The sequence below is a fragment of the Ostrinia nubilalis genome, chromosome 20, assembly GCF_963855985.1.
Source record: "Ostrinia nubilalis chromosome 20, ilOstNubi1.1, whole genome shotgun sequence".
In the NCBI taxonomy this organism is placed as follows: Eukaryota; Metazoa; Arthropoda; class Insecta; order Lepidoptera; family Crambidae; genus Ostrinia; species Ostrinia nubilalis.
This window is the reverse complement of record NC_087107.1, coordinates 8,996,165-9,014,558: the sequence shown is the minus strand read 5'-3', so window position 1 is coordinate 9,014,558 and position 18,394 is coordinate 8,996,165. Positions and strand designations below refer to the sequence as shown.

At 37.4% G+C, this 18,394-nt stretch overlaps 1 protein-coding gene across 1 annotated transcript in view; it reads right to left on the bottom strand.

The window, feature by feature from the left end:
* The window catches only part of LOC135081885 (trithorax group protein osa), a 106,924-nt gene extending 95,610 nt beyond the window's left edge, over positions 1-11,314 (bottom strand). The window contains exon 1 of the mRNA XM_063976669.1: positions 10,104-11,314. Coding sequence (XP_063832739.1) covers positions 10,104-10,655 — 552 coding nt within the window. The 5' untranslated portion in view covers positions 10,656-11,314. The remainder of the gene's footprint in view (positions 1-10,103) is intronic.
* Positions 11,315-18,394: the final 7,080 nt, after the last annotated feature.

Here is an 18,394-nt window from a genome sequence, read left to right as displayed (position 1 = left end):
GCTTGCACGTACGAAACGAAAACGCGCGCGTTCAGCCCAGACTAGCGCTCGCGTCTAACGGAAGGTAAATACAAATGTCTGTGTATTTAATTATAAGGCTCTATAAATAGAAAGAGCATTACGTAGTGTTATGCGGTCGGTTACGGCAAGTTATTTTGGTCGGCGCCGTCACGAGCCCCGTGAATGTCAAGCTCGCGGTAACTAGGTGCTGCGATGGTTAGGCAACAGGTGTCTTGCATTGCGATCTTGGGTGGAAGTAAACATTTAAACTAACTAAACTATGATTTATGTCGTGTTTACACCAGCATTGCAGATGAAACGCAACGCAAACTGCAACGAGCTGGAGATCCGCGAGGTGTCTTTGAATCTACAAGTTTCACAAAATGTAAGCATCTATTCTATTTAATAGACTTATCACCATTTGTTACTGTTTCAAATTAAATAAGTGATATCGAAATAAATAATCATTTTAACAATAACAATGAAAATAACAATTAAATCAAAACAATGATTTAATCAGTTGAAATGTAATCTCACAATCACAATTCTAAACAAACAGATTACAAAGTGTTACTGACCTAATAAAGCGACCCCTTTTCCACCCAAGACGGTTCAATAAAGAACTCCCTTTAGGTATACTATCCCAAGTACATAGAGAAGTGGCGGTCGTGACCTTTTAATGTAAATGTACAAGTATATTACATCTACAAGCACAAGCAGCTAGTCACGGATTGAAGAAATCTTTCTATAAGGACGTGGTATGTTGATTTTCATGATAAATGGTTGAGGTTTTCGGTTTCTTGCAGACAGACTATCCGCAGAGGAATACAACAATGCCGTGCCATGATGACACACGGCAATAGTAATTATTATGTATCTAGTTGTCTCTGAATAATGTAACATCTGATGTAAATTATTTATGACATAATACGCCCCGATATAATGCGGGTGAAGCTACCACCACCGGCCTGATCGTCACTTACCATCAGGTAAGATACAGGCCAAGAGCTTCCTCGTTGTGGATAAAAAAAAAAAAAAAATCCTACATCCGACATTCTTCTTATAAAAGTTATTTATGTGGACGGACTTAAATTCCTGTGCTGAGTTTATTGCATTCGTTTTATCCCGCTCAGCAATTTTCTATGGATTAAGGTGAGAACTCTTACTATTTTATGGTCTCCAGGTCACATAAGCTGTGTACTTTAATTTATGGCATCCTACATTATTCTGCTTCTCTTATTCAAAAATCACTTGGCTACAGATGTAATTGTCTTTCCATTTTTTTTTAATGTATGAACCTATTTAAAAGAAAAACGATTGAAATGAATGAAATTTCCGATTGTACTCATGGTCGTGAGCGTAGGTCCTTGGCAATGGCACGTTTTGCATACGTACCGCACACATTTATCGATGTTAGTTTACATTACGTAACGTTGTTGGCATCATGATTGTTAGCTCAAGGTGATTGCAATGAAAACTTTACACGCGATTCAAATACGACAAACATCATATTGTTGATGTTTCCTGCCACTTATTGTGACTCTATCACACACTGTCCATTTCGTATGCCCCGCATGATGACTAATGGACATTAGAAAAGAAGTAATACATGAACTTATCTCAAAATTCAAACGTTTTAACAAGAAAAAATCATCGCCATAAATCATACTAATAAAGTAATTTATAGTTACATAATCAGAGTTAATGGTTATTGCAAACCGGTGGTGCTAAACTCAGAGCAGCCGATATGATAATGTGCTTGACCTACACAGGCCTTCCCTTGTTATTAATCCGACGTTTTGATTTCAACCGGCGACCGGCAAAGGGAGCCGGCAATTACGTGACGTCACCACGGTTTAACGACCCCATTACAACATATTGTATGAATGAATGCAAGCCGCGTGACGAGTGACGTTTTTGTTCACAGTGGATCGCCGCGAAGCAAGGTGCATGCGTCAAAAGGATTTTTTTGTCAAAGAGTCCAGTTATTGCATTTACTTCAAACAGGTGTTGAACAGGTTTTTGAAATTGCGCTAAGCTTTCTTCGGGTTTGTGTGAGCTTTACTTATGTCTACATCGAGTATTCTGTCAAGGAGATGCGATTATCGGCGTAATCAACGTCAATGATTTGCAGAGTTCACGCTCCAGTCAACATTGGCACATGGCAAGTGAAATTTTAATAGATGGCGGTTAAGTGGTCATTGACCCTGTGCGGTAGACGTCGAGGCCGGGCCTATTATCCAGGCGCAGCACAATGACACGATTATCGGGCGGCACGCGGGTCCGAGACGGCTTGCATTGATTTTACGAAATCCACATCACGGACTCAGAATGAACGGCCTCCGTCGGCCCATTCATCTCGTTTTCATGTACATACCGCCGCTATTGCGATACGAAAGTGAGAGCGAAATTTACTCGGGCTGCACTACGCACAGCCACGTATTGCCCTAAATACGAAGAGAGAATAGATATCGAACACCGACACGCTAATTGAATGGCGTACTTAGAGACTAACTAACGTACGTGCATTCCATATGGGTTGGTCCTTTTAATTGAATTTGATTGGAAGAACCTGGACAGTATAATCTTAGTTTAATTGGGATAAGTTGACACGATAGTCGTCATTATCATTCGATGATGATAGTCCACTATCACTAATCTGATGGTCTTATGTGAGATCAATATGAGCACAATGACAAATACAGTTTTTTAATATTTGGTAAGAATCAGAAAATACTTTTTGAAATAATTAGTGTTTCATCGTTTATTGTTGAAATATTTGTATCATAGTCATTGTTATTATCTCGTTAGCAACAAGACGTCGGATGCAAGACAATTGTGTCGGAAGGCAAACATGATGTATCCACATCACACACAGCTAAATCTAAATATAGCGGGCGCCGATATCAGCGGCTCGCCCTTGAACCAGTCGCACGGAAACATTTTATTATTATTACCGAGCTGTCGGCGAGCACGAGTGTCGGGTCGACGACCTCGCAACCACGTGTCTCCTTATCGACAACTATCTAACACGATTGTGGGTAAACAACATGCAGAGATAAATGACTAATTCCATAACGCTCGCCCATTTAAGCCATTCATAAATAATATCATACCTAATTAGCCTAACGTCACAGCGGTTCCATTCAATGACCGGCTCGTGTGACCAAGTAATATTTCGATCAGTGGTAATTATCGATCGATGGATATATCGGTCGTGAGGATATCATTAACATGCAAATTAGAGTATAATAAGATTGGCGTTAGCAAAAATCTTAAAACATCTCGTTACTCAATACGAGTTTGAATCGAACGGCAAGATATAATAATTAATTACGATTATGTGTATAATTGATTCACGTAATCAGTGATTGCAAAAAGCCGTGACGGTCGGAAAAACATGTACATCGTGGGAAGTAGGACAATGTTACGTAACCGGTATTTGCTCACTGGCCAGCCTACACGGGTACATCCTTACAAATGCGTACGACCTTGAATGTGAACTCGAAAGTGTAAGCAGGCACGTGCTCGATGCATTGTTTTATGGCAGCCAGTTGTGGAATGCCGTAACAAACGCACTAGGATTAAAACGTGAGAAGGAAGATGCAAAGTACACACAAGACGCGGTTGTTCAAGTTCATCTCATATCTCAATGTCTGGGAATATCATCATCGTTTTGGTTTCAGAATAGAAAGCATGTTGCTTTGCTAATAATCTTAAAAACCGACCTTCGATCCCTGAACTTCCTAGTTCTTGCTTTAAATGTTATGTACATCAACATTTTAAATGTCCATGCTTTTCGTGTGCATCGATTCGTGTTATTTTAATTTCGAGAAAGGGAGTGTGAATTTAGTCTAGTCTACACGTGTCACACGTCAAGTTTCATTCACGTCGATACCGTCAAGCACACACGTCCCGGCGGCATTGCCTGCCTCTACATAATGTATGTGCGGTAAATGGAAGTGGTGAAACGGCAGTGAAGCCTCGCGTTTCAATTCCCTTTAAACCGTTTCGAAACTGAGAGACGAACGCACAAATCTCCGCCTGGAAGCGAATATTTGCCTACACATCAAACTTTCACTATCGCCGTACGCTTTCGTTTTTATATCTGCTAACAGCGACGGGTTTCGCTTTGTTATTCCTCCACGGTGCCTTTTTCTTTTTTCTCCGTCTGACACCCGACATGCAGCGGTGAAGAGTGATCGTTGTAGATTTGGGAACTTTACGTCGGACTACTACTACGTGGTAACTACCACACTATCCAGAGCATTTTTTTTCGTGACCTTGCTAAATTATTCAATGCGAGATGTTATCCTAAGTTTTACCCGACTACGGCAAAGCAAAAGGAGGGTTAAGTATTGGGGTCTTAGTTTGCTTAAATGTGAGTGAACAACATGCTTCGTCAACAGCCACAGACAGTGCGAGTTACATTGCACTGACATTAAGAAAGAAGCAAATCAATTCTGAATGGTGGAGACTTCTGTGGTGGAGACATAATAATGCACAGAAGTTAGTCATTTTAGATCATAACTAAGAATGCACCTTATGCTTAAAATATGGTAGTCATAATTGATAAGATCTACCTTCTTCCACCTTCTTCTAGCATCATCCTCAAATGGTGGTAAAAACCAAAATTAAAAAATTCTTCTACTTTCCGTGCAAGTGCTAATTTCTTAAAAACCCCTTTACATATTTGAATGAGGGTTTTCGCGAATGAAAGATCCGCTAGATGGCGAGACGTGGATGTGGGGTCTGACTGCTGCGTGATTGGTGGATTTTGACATATCTGTCAATGTCATGTCAAAAATAGCCAATCATGCAGCATTTGGACTTCGCGTCTACGTATTGCCATCTGGCGGATTTTTCATTCGCGAAAACGCTCATTGTGGCACACAGTTGTCTTAGTGCCATAATTATGTTCTTACGGGTTGTGTATTTATTCGTATTTAATCACCTGTATAGGTATTGGGAGCATCAATTTAAAGGGTCTCAGTTGAAATCTGTGTCAATGTATTGTCATAACATGGATTTAGCAATAGTATTTTAAGTTGAAATGACCCGTTGCATCATCGCGTGAAGATCATAAGATTCTGTAATAAAAATCTGACAAACCTAAAATGGCAGATCATAGATTTAGGTTCATTTTGATAATTATTTTTCCGCCGAGTAACACGCATTTTTAATAAATTATATTATGAACGTTTCCCTTCAATCAATACCATATAAACTTATTACGGCAGAACAGATACAAGAATTCACACAACATTATTATTTATCACAGGCGTAGCCGCGGGCAAAAGTTATTCTTGTTTAATAAAAATGGTTTCTGTGATATCCCGTTAATTTATCATTCATATCCGTTAATTAATTCAAGGCTTACTCGTAAGATCGCCTCTAGAAACGTAACTCAGCAATACTAGCAACAGCGTAGCTCAGGGCAATGCAGGACGACCCTATATCACTAAACTATTTATTACGCACAAACTACTACTCCTCGTTAGAATTCTTCAATGACTACAGTTTTATGATACGAGGCTTCACCACTACAGGTATGGTAATAAACAATAAGAAATCTCTTGCACGAAATCAATCCCCATTCTTGAAGACCGCTACGTTTGTAGATTGTAGTACACCTATGGAGCTTGGAGCCTCTTAGTCGCAGGGCTTTGTCATTAAATTTGAATCACATGAAATCAAAACAAATACATCTACAACGAGGAAGCTCTTTGCCTGCATCTCACGTCACCCTAGTCTGTGATCAGGCCGAAGGTGGAAGCAAGCTTCACCTGGAATCCTCAACCACTGGAACTTAGGTAAGTTGGTGGCAACTAGCCAGGCGGGCTTAGAATCCCCACTGGGAATCGAACCTGACCCCTGGGTTTATAGCAGATGGTATATACCATAGAGGCGGTTAAAAAATGGCGCTAATAAGAAGAGAACAAGTCTGTCAAGTATGGTTCATAAAGAGTCAACTGTTACAACTGATATTCGACATTCCACGACACGACGTGATTAGCTGAAGTTACATTGAACATAGATTAATCTATGGCATCATAAAGGTAGCAGGGAAGCGCTAGACGCAGGCCGCTACCAATCAATCAACATGGAAAGCATTGTGGAGGCCTTTGTTCAGCAGTGGACGTCCTATGGCTGAAATGATGATGATGATGAATCTATGGCATGGGAGGCCATGTGGGGCAGAAAAGTTCTAAACTAACGACCACGGACCGGAAGGCTTTTCTCCCACTCAGTGGAAGCACCTGGATGCGGGCAGCGCAAGACCCGTCACTATGAAAATCCTTGAGGATGTCTTTGTCCAGCAGTGGACGTCAGGTTTTAAATAAAAATATTGAACATGCAAAAACAGGCGAGGTTGTATGTAGGTACGCGTCAATGGTAGAAAAACAGATGAAATATAAATTGTTTATTTAATTAACTAAGAACAAACATTTTATTATTTTAGTTCTAAATAAAAAAAAAAGATATAGATATAGATATTTAGAAACAAAGAGTTACTGTATCAGTGTAGGCAATAGCCTAGATACTTTAATTAAACATGTAAGTACATAATTTTTTCCGAATCTAACTAGTTAATAACTACCACACATAACTTGCTTTTCCGTTTTTTAAATACTTAGTTTAGGGTAATTGAATTGAAATTCAAACAAAACTATCAATAATATAGGGACTGATTAAAAACATTCATACAGCATTTGCATCCTGAGCAAAAAACAACTAAATTGATATTGGTGAACAGCTTACAAAAATGAGTGTTTAAGATTGAATATTAGATTTCAAAATTATTAACCTTCATTGGTTGTCAATTTCAAAGGGCAGTGAGCATGTTGGAGGATGCTTGTACCATAAGGACAAGCATCAGAAGCAGGGATGTTATGGATATCCATAACCATAACCGAAACTTTCGGATATCCGAAATAAAAAAATATCCGTAACCGTAACCATAACCGATTCAAAGGTTTCGGATAGTTTCGGATGTAGGCAGAGTCAAGCAAGTCCTTATCCTGATTTAATGATCGCATTTTGAAGTACGAGTTTTTTTCCATAAGATAAAAGCTTTTTTGTGAGACCAAAAGAAGGTGACAGATGCTAAAGAAATCTCTTCTGTACCCATTCTATTCGTAAGGCATGAACTGTGATGGACAACTATTGGAAGTTGTATTCTATACTTAGCACAGATATCCGTAACCGTAACCGAAACTTTCGGATATCTGAAATAAAAAAATATCCATAACTGTATCCATAACCGAAACTACATATCCATAACATCCCTAATCAGAAGCACTGTTGTGCACAATTTTGTTTCATATAATACATTAATTAGATGGAAAAATTAGCAGACAAGTTATAGTTAACATGTTTAGTATAGAAAACTTTAATTTAAATGGACTAAAAGGTCTGTTGCAAGAGGTTGTTGTTGGTCCATGCAAGAGATTTCTTATGATCTGATTGTTTATTACCATAATGTACTTGTAGTTGGAAGAAGATACTTGTAGTGGTGAAGCCCCATATAATAGTAAAATTAGTTTACTATGAAAACTTTAAATTAAATGGACTAAAGGTCCATTTAACACTTTTTATTTTATGGATTCTAGTTTTTATATTAATTATAACAATAATAAATAAATGAAATAAAAAAATATTTTTTGCCATTGATTCAATACCACTTGTCTTTCTGAATTTCCAAAAATTACATAATTTTGGCCCAATCGGATTATCATTTTTTGAAAGGGAACAAGGGGGTGGTAAAGCCTTTGAGTCAGACCAAAATTCACGTGTGCGAAGCCGTGTGCAAAAGCTAGTTTTAATCAGGGTTCGAGGATATATATCAAGGGATATATATCAAGATATATATCGGATATATATCCGATATATATCAAGCCGGTTTTGATGATATATATCAACTTTTAAAATTTATTACTGTATTTGTACTTTTTGACATAAGATTTTTATTTTTTTAGTTGATTTTGCCGTATTTCAAAGATATTTTATGTTTTTGCTTTATTTGTCTGATTTTAAGTTTTAAAAACATTAAAAACATGTTTATGTAACACATATGCAATAGTATTCATGAATAATACAATAAAATAATACTATGGCTTTCATACAAAATTGATATATATCAAAGTTGATATATATCGGATATATATCATAAATATCCGATATTTTGATATTTATAATAAATATCGGATATTTTCGAACCCTGGTTTTAATATAAACAGCTATGAAGTCAGCCTAGATCCCAAGCCTAGTAATTTTGTATGTATGTTACGGTTAATGTGATGAATTAAAAATTATGAATAATCGCCGGTTATTATGAATAATTACATTTATCAGTGATTATTTCATAATGTAACCTTAATACTAACAAATATCATAAAAGAGACATTATATAAATATTATCATATTATCACATTTTGAACGTTTTGATATCATGTATTAGTATAATTTGGCAAAATGAGTTTGGCCTGTTTCTTGCGTAACATTACTTTGCCATAATGCCTATAACACATTGTTTTGATTTAAAGTGAAAAATAGGTTAAGGTGCCCAAGGGCCACCCCCGCCGCCTATTTAGTTTTATACACACATAAATGATCTCATATTAATCACATTTACCAAATCATGAGGTAATTATTAATAATAACCGATGATTATTCATAATTTTCACATTTTAAATCACATTTACCGTAACATGTACAGTACAGTTGACAGCACACACAGTGGTAATTAGCAACTTCAACGAAATACAATGCCACAGTGTCTCTAGCTAAATGTACCAAGTGGTAGACCTAATCAACAATGCACCACCTGGCAGGTTAAATTACCAGTGTGGATCCCTATTATAGAATCATGGCTGCATCATCAGCCTCATCATCATTATTTCGTTACAGGGCTCTACCGTATATTGCCACCACAAGTTAAACTGAATAATTAATTATTCGGTTAAGGGCTGATTTTTTCAATCGCTGGTTAACTTTTAACTGAAGAATAAGTTTGGCACATTGACAGTTTCAGTATGGGAAATATGTCAAAATGACAATTTTATCCTTCAGATAAAAGTTAACAGACAATTGAAAAGTCAGCCCTAAATTGAAAACTAAAAATTTGCAACATGTTGTACCCTATACAGGGTTATTTATTTATTTGTAGCTTTACATTCACATAACAGTTTTATTTAATTAATCTGTATGTCTGTTGTTTATGGGTCCCTGGACCTGGGTAAAAGCCTCAAACAACAAAACAGCAAGGCTCAAGATGTAAAAGAAAACATAGGACAGCTGAAGAAAAGATATGGGGTCGTTTAATCTGCAGGAGCAGGAGTATGGTCTCTTATTTACCATACACAAATGGAGTATTTATCCTGCACTCCCCAGATGCTGGCCAGACAGGGGTTTGGGAGGCCAATGCTCTCATATTTTGTCCTTATATCATTCGCAGAAAGATTGGGATTAATCATAATCTTTGCCAGAACTACATGTCATAAGGGTCATGGGCTATTTCTTACTTGCTAACCCTCAGGGTGACTGGCTATGAATGTGAGACTGATGGTAACATTGGAAGAATTCCCATGGGGTGAAAACAGAATAATATTATGGCTCTGGCTTTTAACATGATACTCAGACATTTCAATCGGGATGAATAGGATTCGGATCTCTCAAAAGGCTTTAATAAATTAAATGGCATAGATTCATATTTTGAACTCTATTGTTTATGATCCTAGGACTGTTGTATTTATTCATTCAGGGGGAATGGAAAATTTAATACTTTTAAATAAAGGATGGTTGGACCTCAAATATAATTGAAACTATAAACAGATTGGAAATAACAAACGTTGTGATTGAAATCGCTTCGAAAACTATTGTTTGTCAATGAGAAAAGCACAGGAACTAATCTCAAAAGACTCCAGTAACCAACACCAACAAAAATATTATTCAATTTACTTTTTAACAATAATAACAGAATGCAGCCTATCCAAAATGTAATCTATTCATTTCAATGTTTTGTTCATTTGTTCTAGCTAGTGTAACTTGTAATTCATAGATTTGTTATTGTTATTGAATTGAAGTATCAGAAATGGACTTACTGTTGAATTTCTGTAAGGGCTTCCTTGGGGATTGTACGGTGGCATGGGCCGTGGCGGCGGCGGCCAGCCGGGCGCCGGGCCGTAGCCCGCCGGCGGCTGCTCATAGCTGTTGGGGTATCTGTGCGGCGGCGCTCCGCTCGACTGTAGCAGCGAGTTGAGCGTCGGCGTGGGGCCCGGCGCCTGCGACACCTGCCCCGGGAAGAAGCGCGGGCCCTGCTGCGGAGGCGGCCGCGGTTTGCCGGGAAAACCGGGCCGCGCGGAATAATAAGGATCTGCGCCTTCTGGGTAACGATACTGGCCGTACTGGTCCGGCACCGGACGCTCTCCCGTCCTGTCGTGCCCCGGCGCCTCGCCACCGTCGCGCGGCTGCCCCGGATCGGCCGACATAGGCGATTTACTCTTTGTGTTCACGACGCCATCGGGCGGGACGCGCCCAATGGACTTGTCGGTCCCGTTTTGTAATAGAGCGTTCCGAGATTCACTGAGCTGCTCCGTTGGACTCTGCTCTACGTTCGCTTCGCTTCGCTGAGACTCAGCCTGCGTCGCAGCCATGTTCGGCTGGTAGCGAGCGACCGTCCCTGCGTTGACGATCGACCGGCTCGCTTACGTTACATCGAAATCGTGCGTCGGATAGCAAAATCGCGACGCGGACACTTCCATCACTAATAAACAAATTAACTGCGCACTAATTGTAACGCGAAACGGACGAATAATCGTTCACAGAACCACACACATCGATCACATATCTACACCATTGGCGTAAACGAGGTTAGGGAAAAGGTTACATATCTAGCAGGCGCTTTTGTCACGCTATAACAGAACATTTCATATCACTTTCACGTAAATATCACAATAAGTTCGATCACTTACAATAAAACTCATTCCCGGTTAGAATTATGATTGAAATACTCGAAAACAGAACAATAGAATCACGAAACTTCCAAAATTATTGGCGTCCGCCATTAAACGGACTTGGAAATTCTACGGCGCTTGTCGACGCTTTTGCCTATGTTCACTTCGGTTCTAAAAAACAAAAGTGTTGGAACGAAGTTTTCAGATAGCAGCGTCCATTTAGAATATATTAGGCCACCTTTCTATAATATTTGAATACTGTACATTACTATAAAATTACAGAAATTATTAGAAAAGGTACCAAAAATTATCTGTGCATGTTTACATTTTTGTACTATCGCGACCACGTAGTTACTACAGTTTTACCAACATTACAGAGAATAAAATGTGACAAGTTCCGGTGGCGCCAATGCATTTGCTCCTATGTTCACACATAATCGGGTTGAAAATAAAGTTATTTTTTGTTAAAAAAAACCCCACTTTTGGGTTTTAAAAAAGGATTATAATACTATTTTTCATTAAATTTAAAATTTAATTACTTTTTGGATAAGTTTTTACTCATTAAAAATTTATTTTCGCTAATTTCTGTTTATAGCGAGTCGCAGCTACACGCGATTTAAAAAGTGACGAGGTGATATCAATGCCCGTGGATTTTTTAAATTTAACAAACTTCAAACTGAATGTTGTGTAGTTCGAAAGAGGCGTCATAGTCAGAATACCCAACCCTTTCCAAATTTTTTTGACTCAGTATTCTTTGAACTAATTCCGCTGCTAAAAGCGATCTCTTATATTTTTCAACCTTTTTTCGGTTTATTGCCGTTGTCCCCACCAAGCTTATCCCCCAAGGGGAGAAAGCGGGAATTTAATTTATTAATAAAAAAAATGATAAATTTTAATTCCTCCCACCAGTGGGGACAATGGGAATAATCCTATTTTTCAACACGTACGCAATAAACACTGTTCGTACTTATATACAACAGTTTACATCAAAACACAGCACCTCAGACCAAGGATACACAGCACAGAGCCCCGATTACGGTAACTTTTAACGTTTCCAATCCAGACACGCTTCTCGATTCTGCGATACGATTGGTCGTTCAACAGAGTACGTCAGCTGTTTTGACCAATCGTATTGCAGAATCAGAAACGCGTCTGGATTGTAGACGTTATAGTCCAGTAGAATTAGCTTTTAAATCGGAAATAATTCCTACAAAAGATTTTATTGTTTTAATGGCTTCATTGGTTGCCCATTAAGACTCTCCTAAGTTTTCGACTTCGACGGAGTTGTGCTTAAGTGGTGGGGGCCCCCGAAAGAGGCATTTTTCGGTTTTCCGGTTATACCGCGTAAAGTACTTACCCTATCAAAAAGTAGTCTTCATGACGGTTGAAGGGCACTTAATCCTGCATTGAATAAGACCAAATTCATATGTTTTGGACAAACCGTTCTCGCGCTAAAGTTCGGCAAAGTAGAAAATATACGTATAATTAATGACCCTCTCCACGTCCAATGGCTTGTTAGCCACATGCTTCCAAGCCTTGTAAAGGGTCGCCTTAACCAGTGTAACCCTAACAAGGCTCACGAGTTTGATTCGCTTATCCTTGTTCGTCCCAGCCGTTCCTTAACTGCGGTTGCTGCACCTCTTCCTGGCACTCTCCTGAACGACTCTGTGTTACCTAATGTGGCTGCCCCTCTTCCTTGTACCCTCCTGTACGATTTCATTGCTTAGTCATATGCCTGGTCCAAGGTTCGACGCCACAAAATCAACTTCGTACGAGTGAAAATAGTTTAAATACTATTTCCCGTGCTTGCAACATTTTTCTTTACTGCTTCGCCTCTATTAGTCGTAGAGTGATTGTATATATCCTATAGCCTTCCTCAATGTATGAGCTATTCAACACAAAAATAATGATTTCATCAAACTAGTAATTCTTAAGATTAGCGCGTTCAAACAAACAAACAAAAAACTCTTCAGCGTTTTAATATGAACTTGTTGTTGTTGATTTTTGGCGTCGAACCTTAGACCAGGCATACGGCTAGGCAACGTAGTCATGCAGGAGGATACAGGGAAGAGGGGCAGCCACAGTAGGTAACACAGAGTCGTTCAGGAGAGTGCCAGGAAGAGGTGCAGCAACCGCAGTTAAGGAACGGCTGGGACGAACAAGGCTAAGCGAATCAAACTCGTGAGCCTTGTTAGGGTTACACTGGTTAAGGCGACCCTTTACAAGGCTTGGAAGCATGTGGGTAACAAGCCATTGGACGTGGAGAGGGTCATTAATTATACGTATATTTTCTACTTTGCCGAACTTTAGCGCGAGAACGGTTTGTCCAAAACATATGAATTTGGTCTTATTCAATGCAGGATTAAGTGCCCTTTAACCGTCATGAAGACCACTTTTCGATAGGGAAGTCCTTTACGCGGTATAACCGGAAAACCGAAAAAACGCCCCTTTCGGGGGCCCCCACCACTTAAGCACAACTCCGTCGAAGTCGAAAACTTAGGAGAGTCTTAATGGGCAACCAATGAAGCCATTAAAGCAAAAAAATCTTTTGTAGGAATTATTTCCGATTTAATCAATTTTTGTGTTTAATTCTACTGGCCTATTAAAAATTACCGTAATCGGGGCTCAGTAGCGTTTACTTTTCCTAAGTAACATAATAATTTCGGGTCCACAAATATCAATATTGTTTTACTACACATTTTAATTTTAAGAACGTTGTAAAGAAACAATGTCTTGTGTGGACAATTAATTATTCTCATGTTTTTAACCGACTTCAAAAAAGGAGGAGGTTTTTTTTTGTTGATTGTATAGGGCAAAACACGCGCACCCAGCTTTAAGTACATCATCCTATCCTACTAATATTATAAATGCGAAAGTTTGTCTGGATGTCTGGATGTTTGTTACTCTTTCACGCAAAAACTAATGAAAGGATTTTGATGAAACTTTGCAGTAATCTTGTTTATAACCCAGAATAACATATAGGCTATAATTTATGACGATCTGTGACTAAATTTAATGCGGGTGGAGTCGCGGGCAAAAGCTAGTTCAAGATGTAAATCATCGGCTTCAAAGATGGTGGCTCTGCTCTAGAGCATTAGACGAATGCAAGGCATCAGCGCAACAAGACCGACAAAATAAATCTTTACTTGTTTTTATGGCGTTTACTCATAATTAAACTTTCGTTGCACGACAAATTTTAATTTCAACGTAACAGATATTCATGTCGAATTACATTATGATCGCACATAATAACAGGCAAACAGATTATGGTGTCTCCAGCCGAAATTAACTCGAAGGTAATTTTTTATTTCAATTAATCCGTATGCACATATCGATACCTCTGGGCTCAAAGGTCGTAAAGGACAAAATACCGAAAATGAGTTATTTATACAGTTGTACTCAGAATTTAATTCTCTATCGATCTGTATATTTAGTTTGTCGAAATTCTCAAAAAAAGTGCCTTTACGACCCATCATATTTGATAAGCTAAACAGAATTCATCGTGAAAATTGGGATGTAAATACCATTTGATTTTTTAGTATAGTTACCATGGTAGTAAAGAACAAGTAAACACAATTTTTTGGGCGTATAATGTACATGTAGTATAATCTATTGTCCTATACAACCTAAAATTTTCATACCAAAGTCTAAATAATTTGTCCTTTACGCCCTTAGATTATCTAAACAAATATTTTAAAAATCTACAAAGAGAGGATATTAAAACAACTGAGTAGGTAAATTTTATAAACGTTTCTTATTGTATTTAAGTATGTGAGTTTAGAACAAACGAAAGAACTAAAAAAACATCAAAAATATGTAATAAAACTATTTTAGAGTGTATTGTACTTATAAAATGTTGACATCTATCCACATTGGGTAAAGTAATGATGCTTTTTATTATTTCTCATATTTGAAGAAACTAGGTATTTGTCAGGTAAAAGATAAATATAAGATGATTTAAGAAAATGAAAACATGCTATAAAATAACGTATTACCTAATTAAGTTAGGATAGTCATCTTACAAATTTAAAAAATCAAAAAGCTAGATGAGAAAAAGAAGTCACCTTACTGTAGTACCACAAGGTGTCATTATTACCCGACTGCGCCAGAAGGAGGGTTATATTTTTTCGAGTGTATGTATGTTTTGCATAAATCACACAAATGCTACGCTTCACAATTGTTTTTAATGATTTCCTATTAATTTTGACTAACGCCCTTGGTCAAAACCACTTTTTGTTAGTTTTGACTGTCACAATTATAATAAATAAGTATAGTTTCTAAAGTTATTTGGATCAGCTAATAAAGTATAACTACTAACTAGTAGGAAAAATATTTACGCTTAACATGGGAAAATATTATAGTGTCAGTTGAGACTTAATGTACTAAAAAGCGTGAATGCACTTTTTTCTCGAAGTTATATTTCATATTAAAAATAATTGGCTTTTATAAACGGTATTATGTAGTAAAAGTAAGTGGATGTACTTTACTGGAATGAAAAACTTCCTACTTGTAATCTTACTTACCTAACCTTTCTACTTTTGTACCAAGTACAATGACATAATTTCAAGCTATCATGAATAACAATGTTTAATCTATTTAGAATTTAGAATAATTATAGTTTGGTTTTCGTTTGTCCTTAATAATTCTATCTTAGCTGCATTGTCATATGGTCAACTGGTTGACAGACTGCCCTATGGAATTAAGTCCGCCATTTGTAGTTTTTCTAAACAATAATAATGATTAAAAAATAAATAAAATTAAATTGGTTTCGGCTTGTCGTATAAAGTAGACGTCATTATTATATGAAGTTTTATTTAAAAGCGTCATAATATTTATTTTATACTAGCTTTCCGCCCGCGGCTTCGCCCGCGTGGAATTTTGTCTGTCACAGAAAAACTTTATCGCGCGCGTCCCTGTTTCAAAAACCGGGATAAAAACTATCCTATGTTCTTTCCCGGGACTCAAACTATCTCTATGCCAAATTTCATCAAAATCGGTTGCGAGGTTTAAGCGGGAAAGCGTAACAGACAGACAGACAGACAGACAGACAGACAGACAGACAGACAGACAGACAGAGTTACTTTCGCATTTATAATATTAGTTGGGATATTCGCTCTTATATCGGAAATGGTATCTTCTGGTTCGAAGATATCAAAATTTCTGCTTGCTTAAATAATATAGTTTCATAAATGCGAAAGTAACTCTGTCTGTCTGTCTGTCTGTCTGTCTGTCTGTCTGTCTGTTACGCTTTCCCGCTTAAACCTCGCAACCGATTTTGATGAAATTTGGCATAGAGATAGTTTGAGTCCCGGGAAAGAACATAGGATAGTTTTTATCCCGGTTTTTGAAACAGGGACGCGCGCGATAAAGTTTTTCTGTGACAGACAAAATTCCACGCGGGCGAAGCCGCGGGCGGAAAGCTAGTAGTTTCATAAATTGTGTGCATTAAATTATGAAACTACGAAAAATCATTTTATTTCATTTAAAATACCATAATTCATTAAAAATATGCGAAGAAATGGTATATTACATATCAAACACCATAAAACATTAAATATTTAAGCTAAATTATCAATTTACCCTTGCATAATACCTTACCTGGGTGTTCCGTTACGACCTATGAAAACCTATAAATCTATGTAAATTGTCATTTATTACCTTGGTTTTGTAGTTTTGTAAAATAAAAATAGACTTACGCCCTGAGTAACTTGCCTAGGACGAATATTTGAGGGGCGTAAAGGTCTTTTTGTTGTAATTTTGAGGGCGTAAAGGAAATCTATCTCAGTAAATACAGCCCTAGTCCAGTTTTTCAATACCTCTTCGGAAAATGCTGTGAATTCTAAGCACTTTCTTCCTAGGTCATATTTTAATAGCTTAAAAAACAAAAAAGTTACTGTCGAATAAAAAAATAAAAAATCGTTTTTTGCTTCTCCTGAAAAGTCGTACTTTGTCCTTTACGACCTTTGAGCCCAGAGGTATCGATATTTCGTAGTAGTCTTTGATTTTTTTACTGAACTTTAATAGAAGGCTTAGGACATAGAGAAAAGTAATACTTAGGAATCTCTAAATAAATCTTTTTTTATTTCAACTGTAAATTTTTTATTAGATTGTGGTTAAAATAATTTTATTAACTAGGTACCTATCTTCCATGTAAAAATTACAAATTGTTCGAGTTCACAAAATATAACTCCATGCTTCTACTAGCCTTTTTCGATAGTCGAGTAATTTATTAGAACTCGCCTTTATATTTATTACCAGTCGCTACTGACAAAATATCCGTTCACATTTTGGTCGAGTAGGTGGTATTATTCTACATGGCTTTTATTATGAACTAGCTTTCCGCCCGCGGCTTCGCCCGCGTGGAATTTTGTCTGTCACAGAAAAACTTTATCGCGCGCGTCCCTGTTTCAAAAACCGGGATAAAAACTATCCTATGTCCTTTCCCGGGACTCAAACTATCTCTATGCCAAATTTCATCAAAATCGGTTCAGTACGGTTTAGGCGTGAAAGAGAGACAGACAGACAGAGTTACTTTCGCATTTATATTAGTATAGTTTCGAGTTTAGCAGGTGAGCGAGTGAGTAGGAGGGATCTGGTAGGGACGCGGCGTCTTTCCGTTCTATACACGGCCAGAACGCACCCATAGGAAACTGCTCGTGTATATTTTGTAGTGCCCGTTTGTAAATCTGTGACTCCAAACTATACACGAATTTTGCGTACTGATCGTGTACAGTTTGGAAGAGCTTACTAAAAAAAGTCATATCCAAACTATACTCGATTAGTTTCTACTACACCACTTACACTTGACTAGAGTGTGTTTAGTTGATATTGATTTAGTAAAATATGAAATTATATTTAAAATTGCATTTATTCGATATTATTACATAAAATATTATTATTTTACTGAATCTATAATAAATCTAGATTTTTAACACTATTGTAAGTGGTTTTTGAAATTAAATTGATTAGGTAGATTTCAAATTAAATAACATTTATTAGTGTAATCACTTAGATTAATAAAACCTAGATAGATAGTCAGTGCACGAAAGGTGAGGCAGTTTTTAGGGAGCCGGCAAGGCTTACCCGTAAACGTCACATGAACTGTCAAAGTGAAAAATTGGTAAACACGTCCGACGACTTTTAATTAATTAAGACGGTTTGTGCTGTGAAAGGGTGTCTAAATACATCAGAAAAACGAAAGAAAGTAACCAGTGTTACATTTCATAAGTAAGTACTACGATTCGACGCGTATTTTGCTTGAATTTGGCTTTCAAAAATTAAATACGGGAATGATACCAGTAACAAGAAAATTTATTTCCCAATTGTTCGCCGTACAAATACACTTCCTTTTTTATGAAATCGAGACTTTTAAGTCGATTTATCTTATTGTTATTAGGTAGGTACTTTGAATTCAATAAATAAGTAAGTACATGATACGT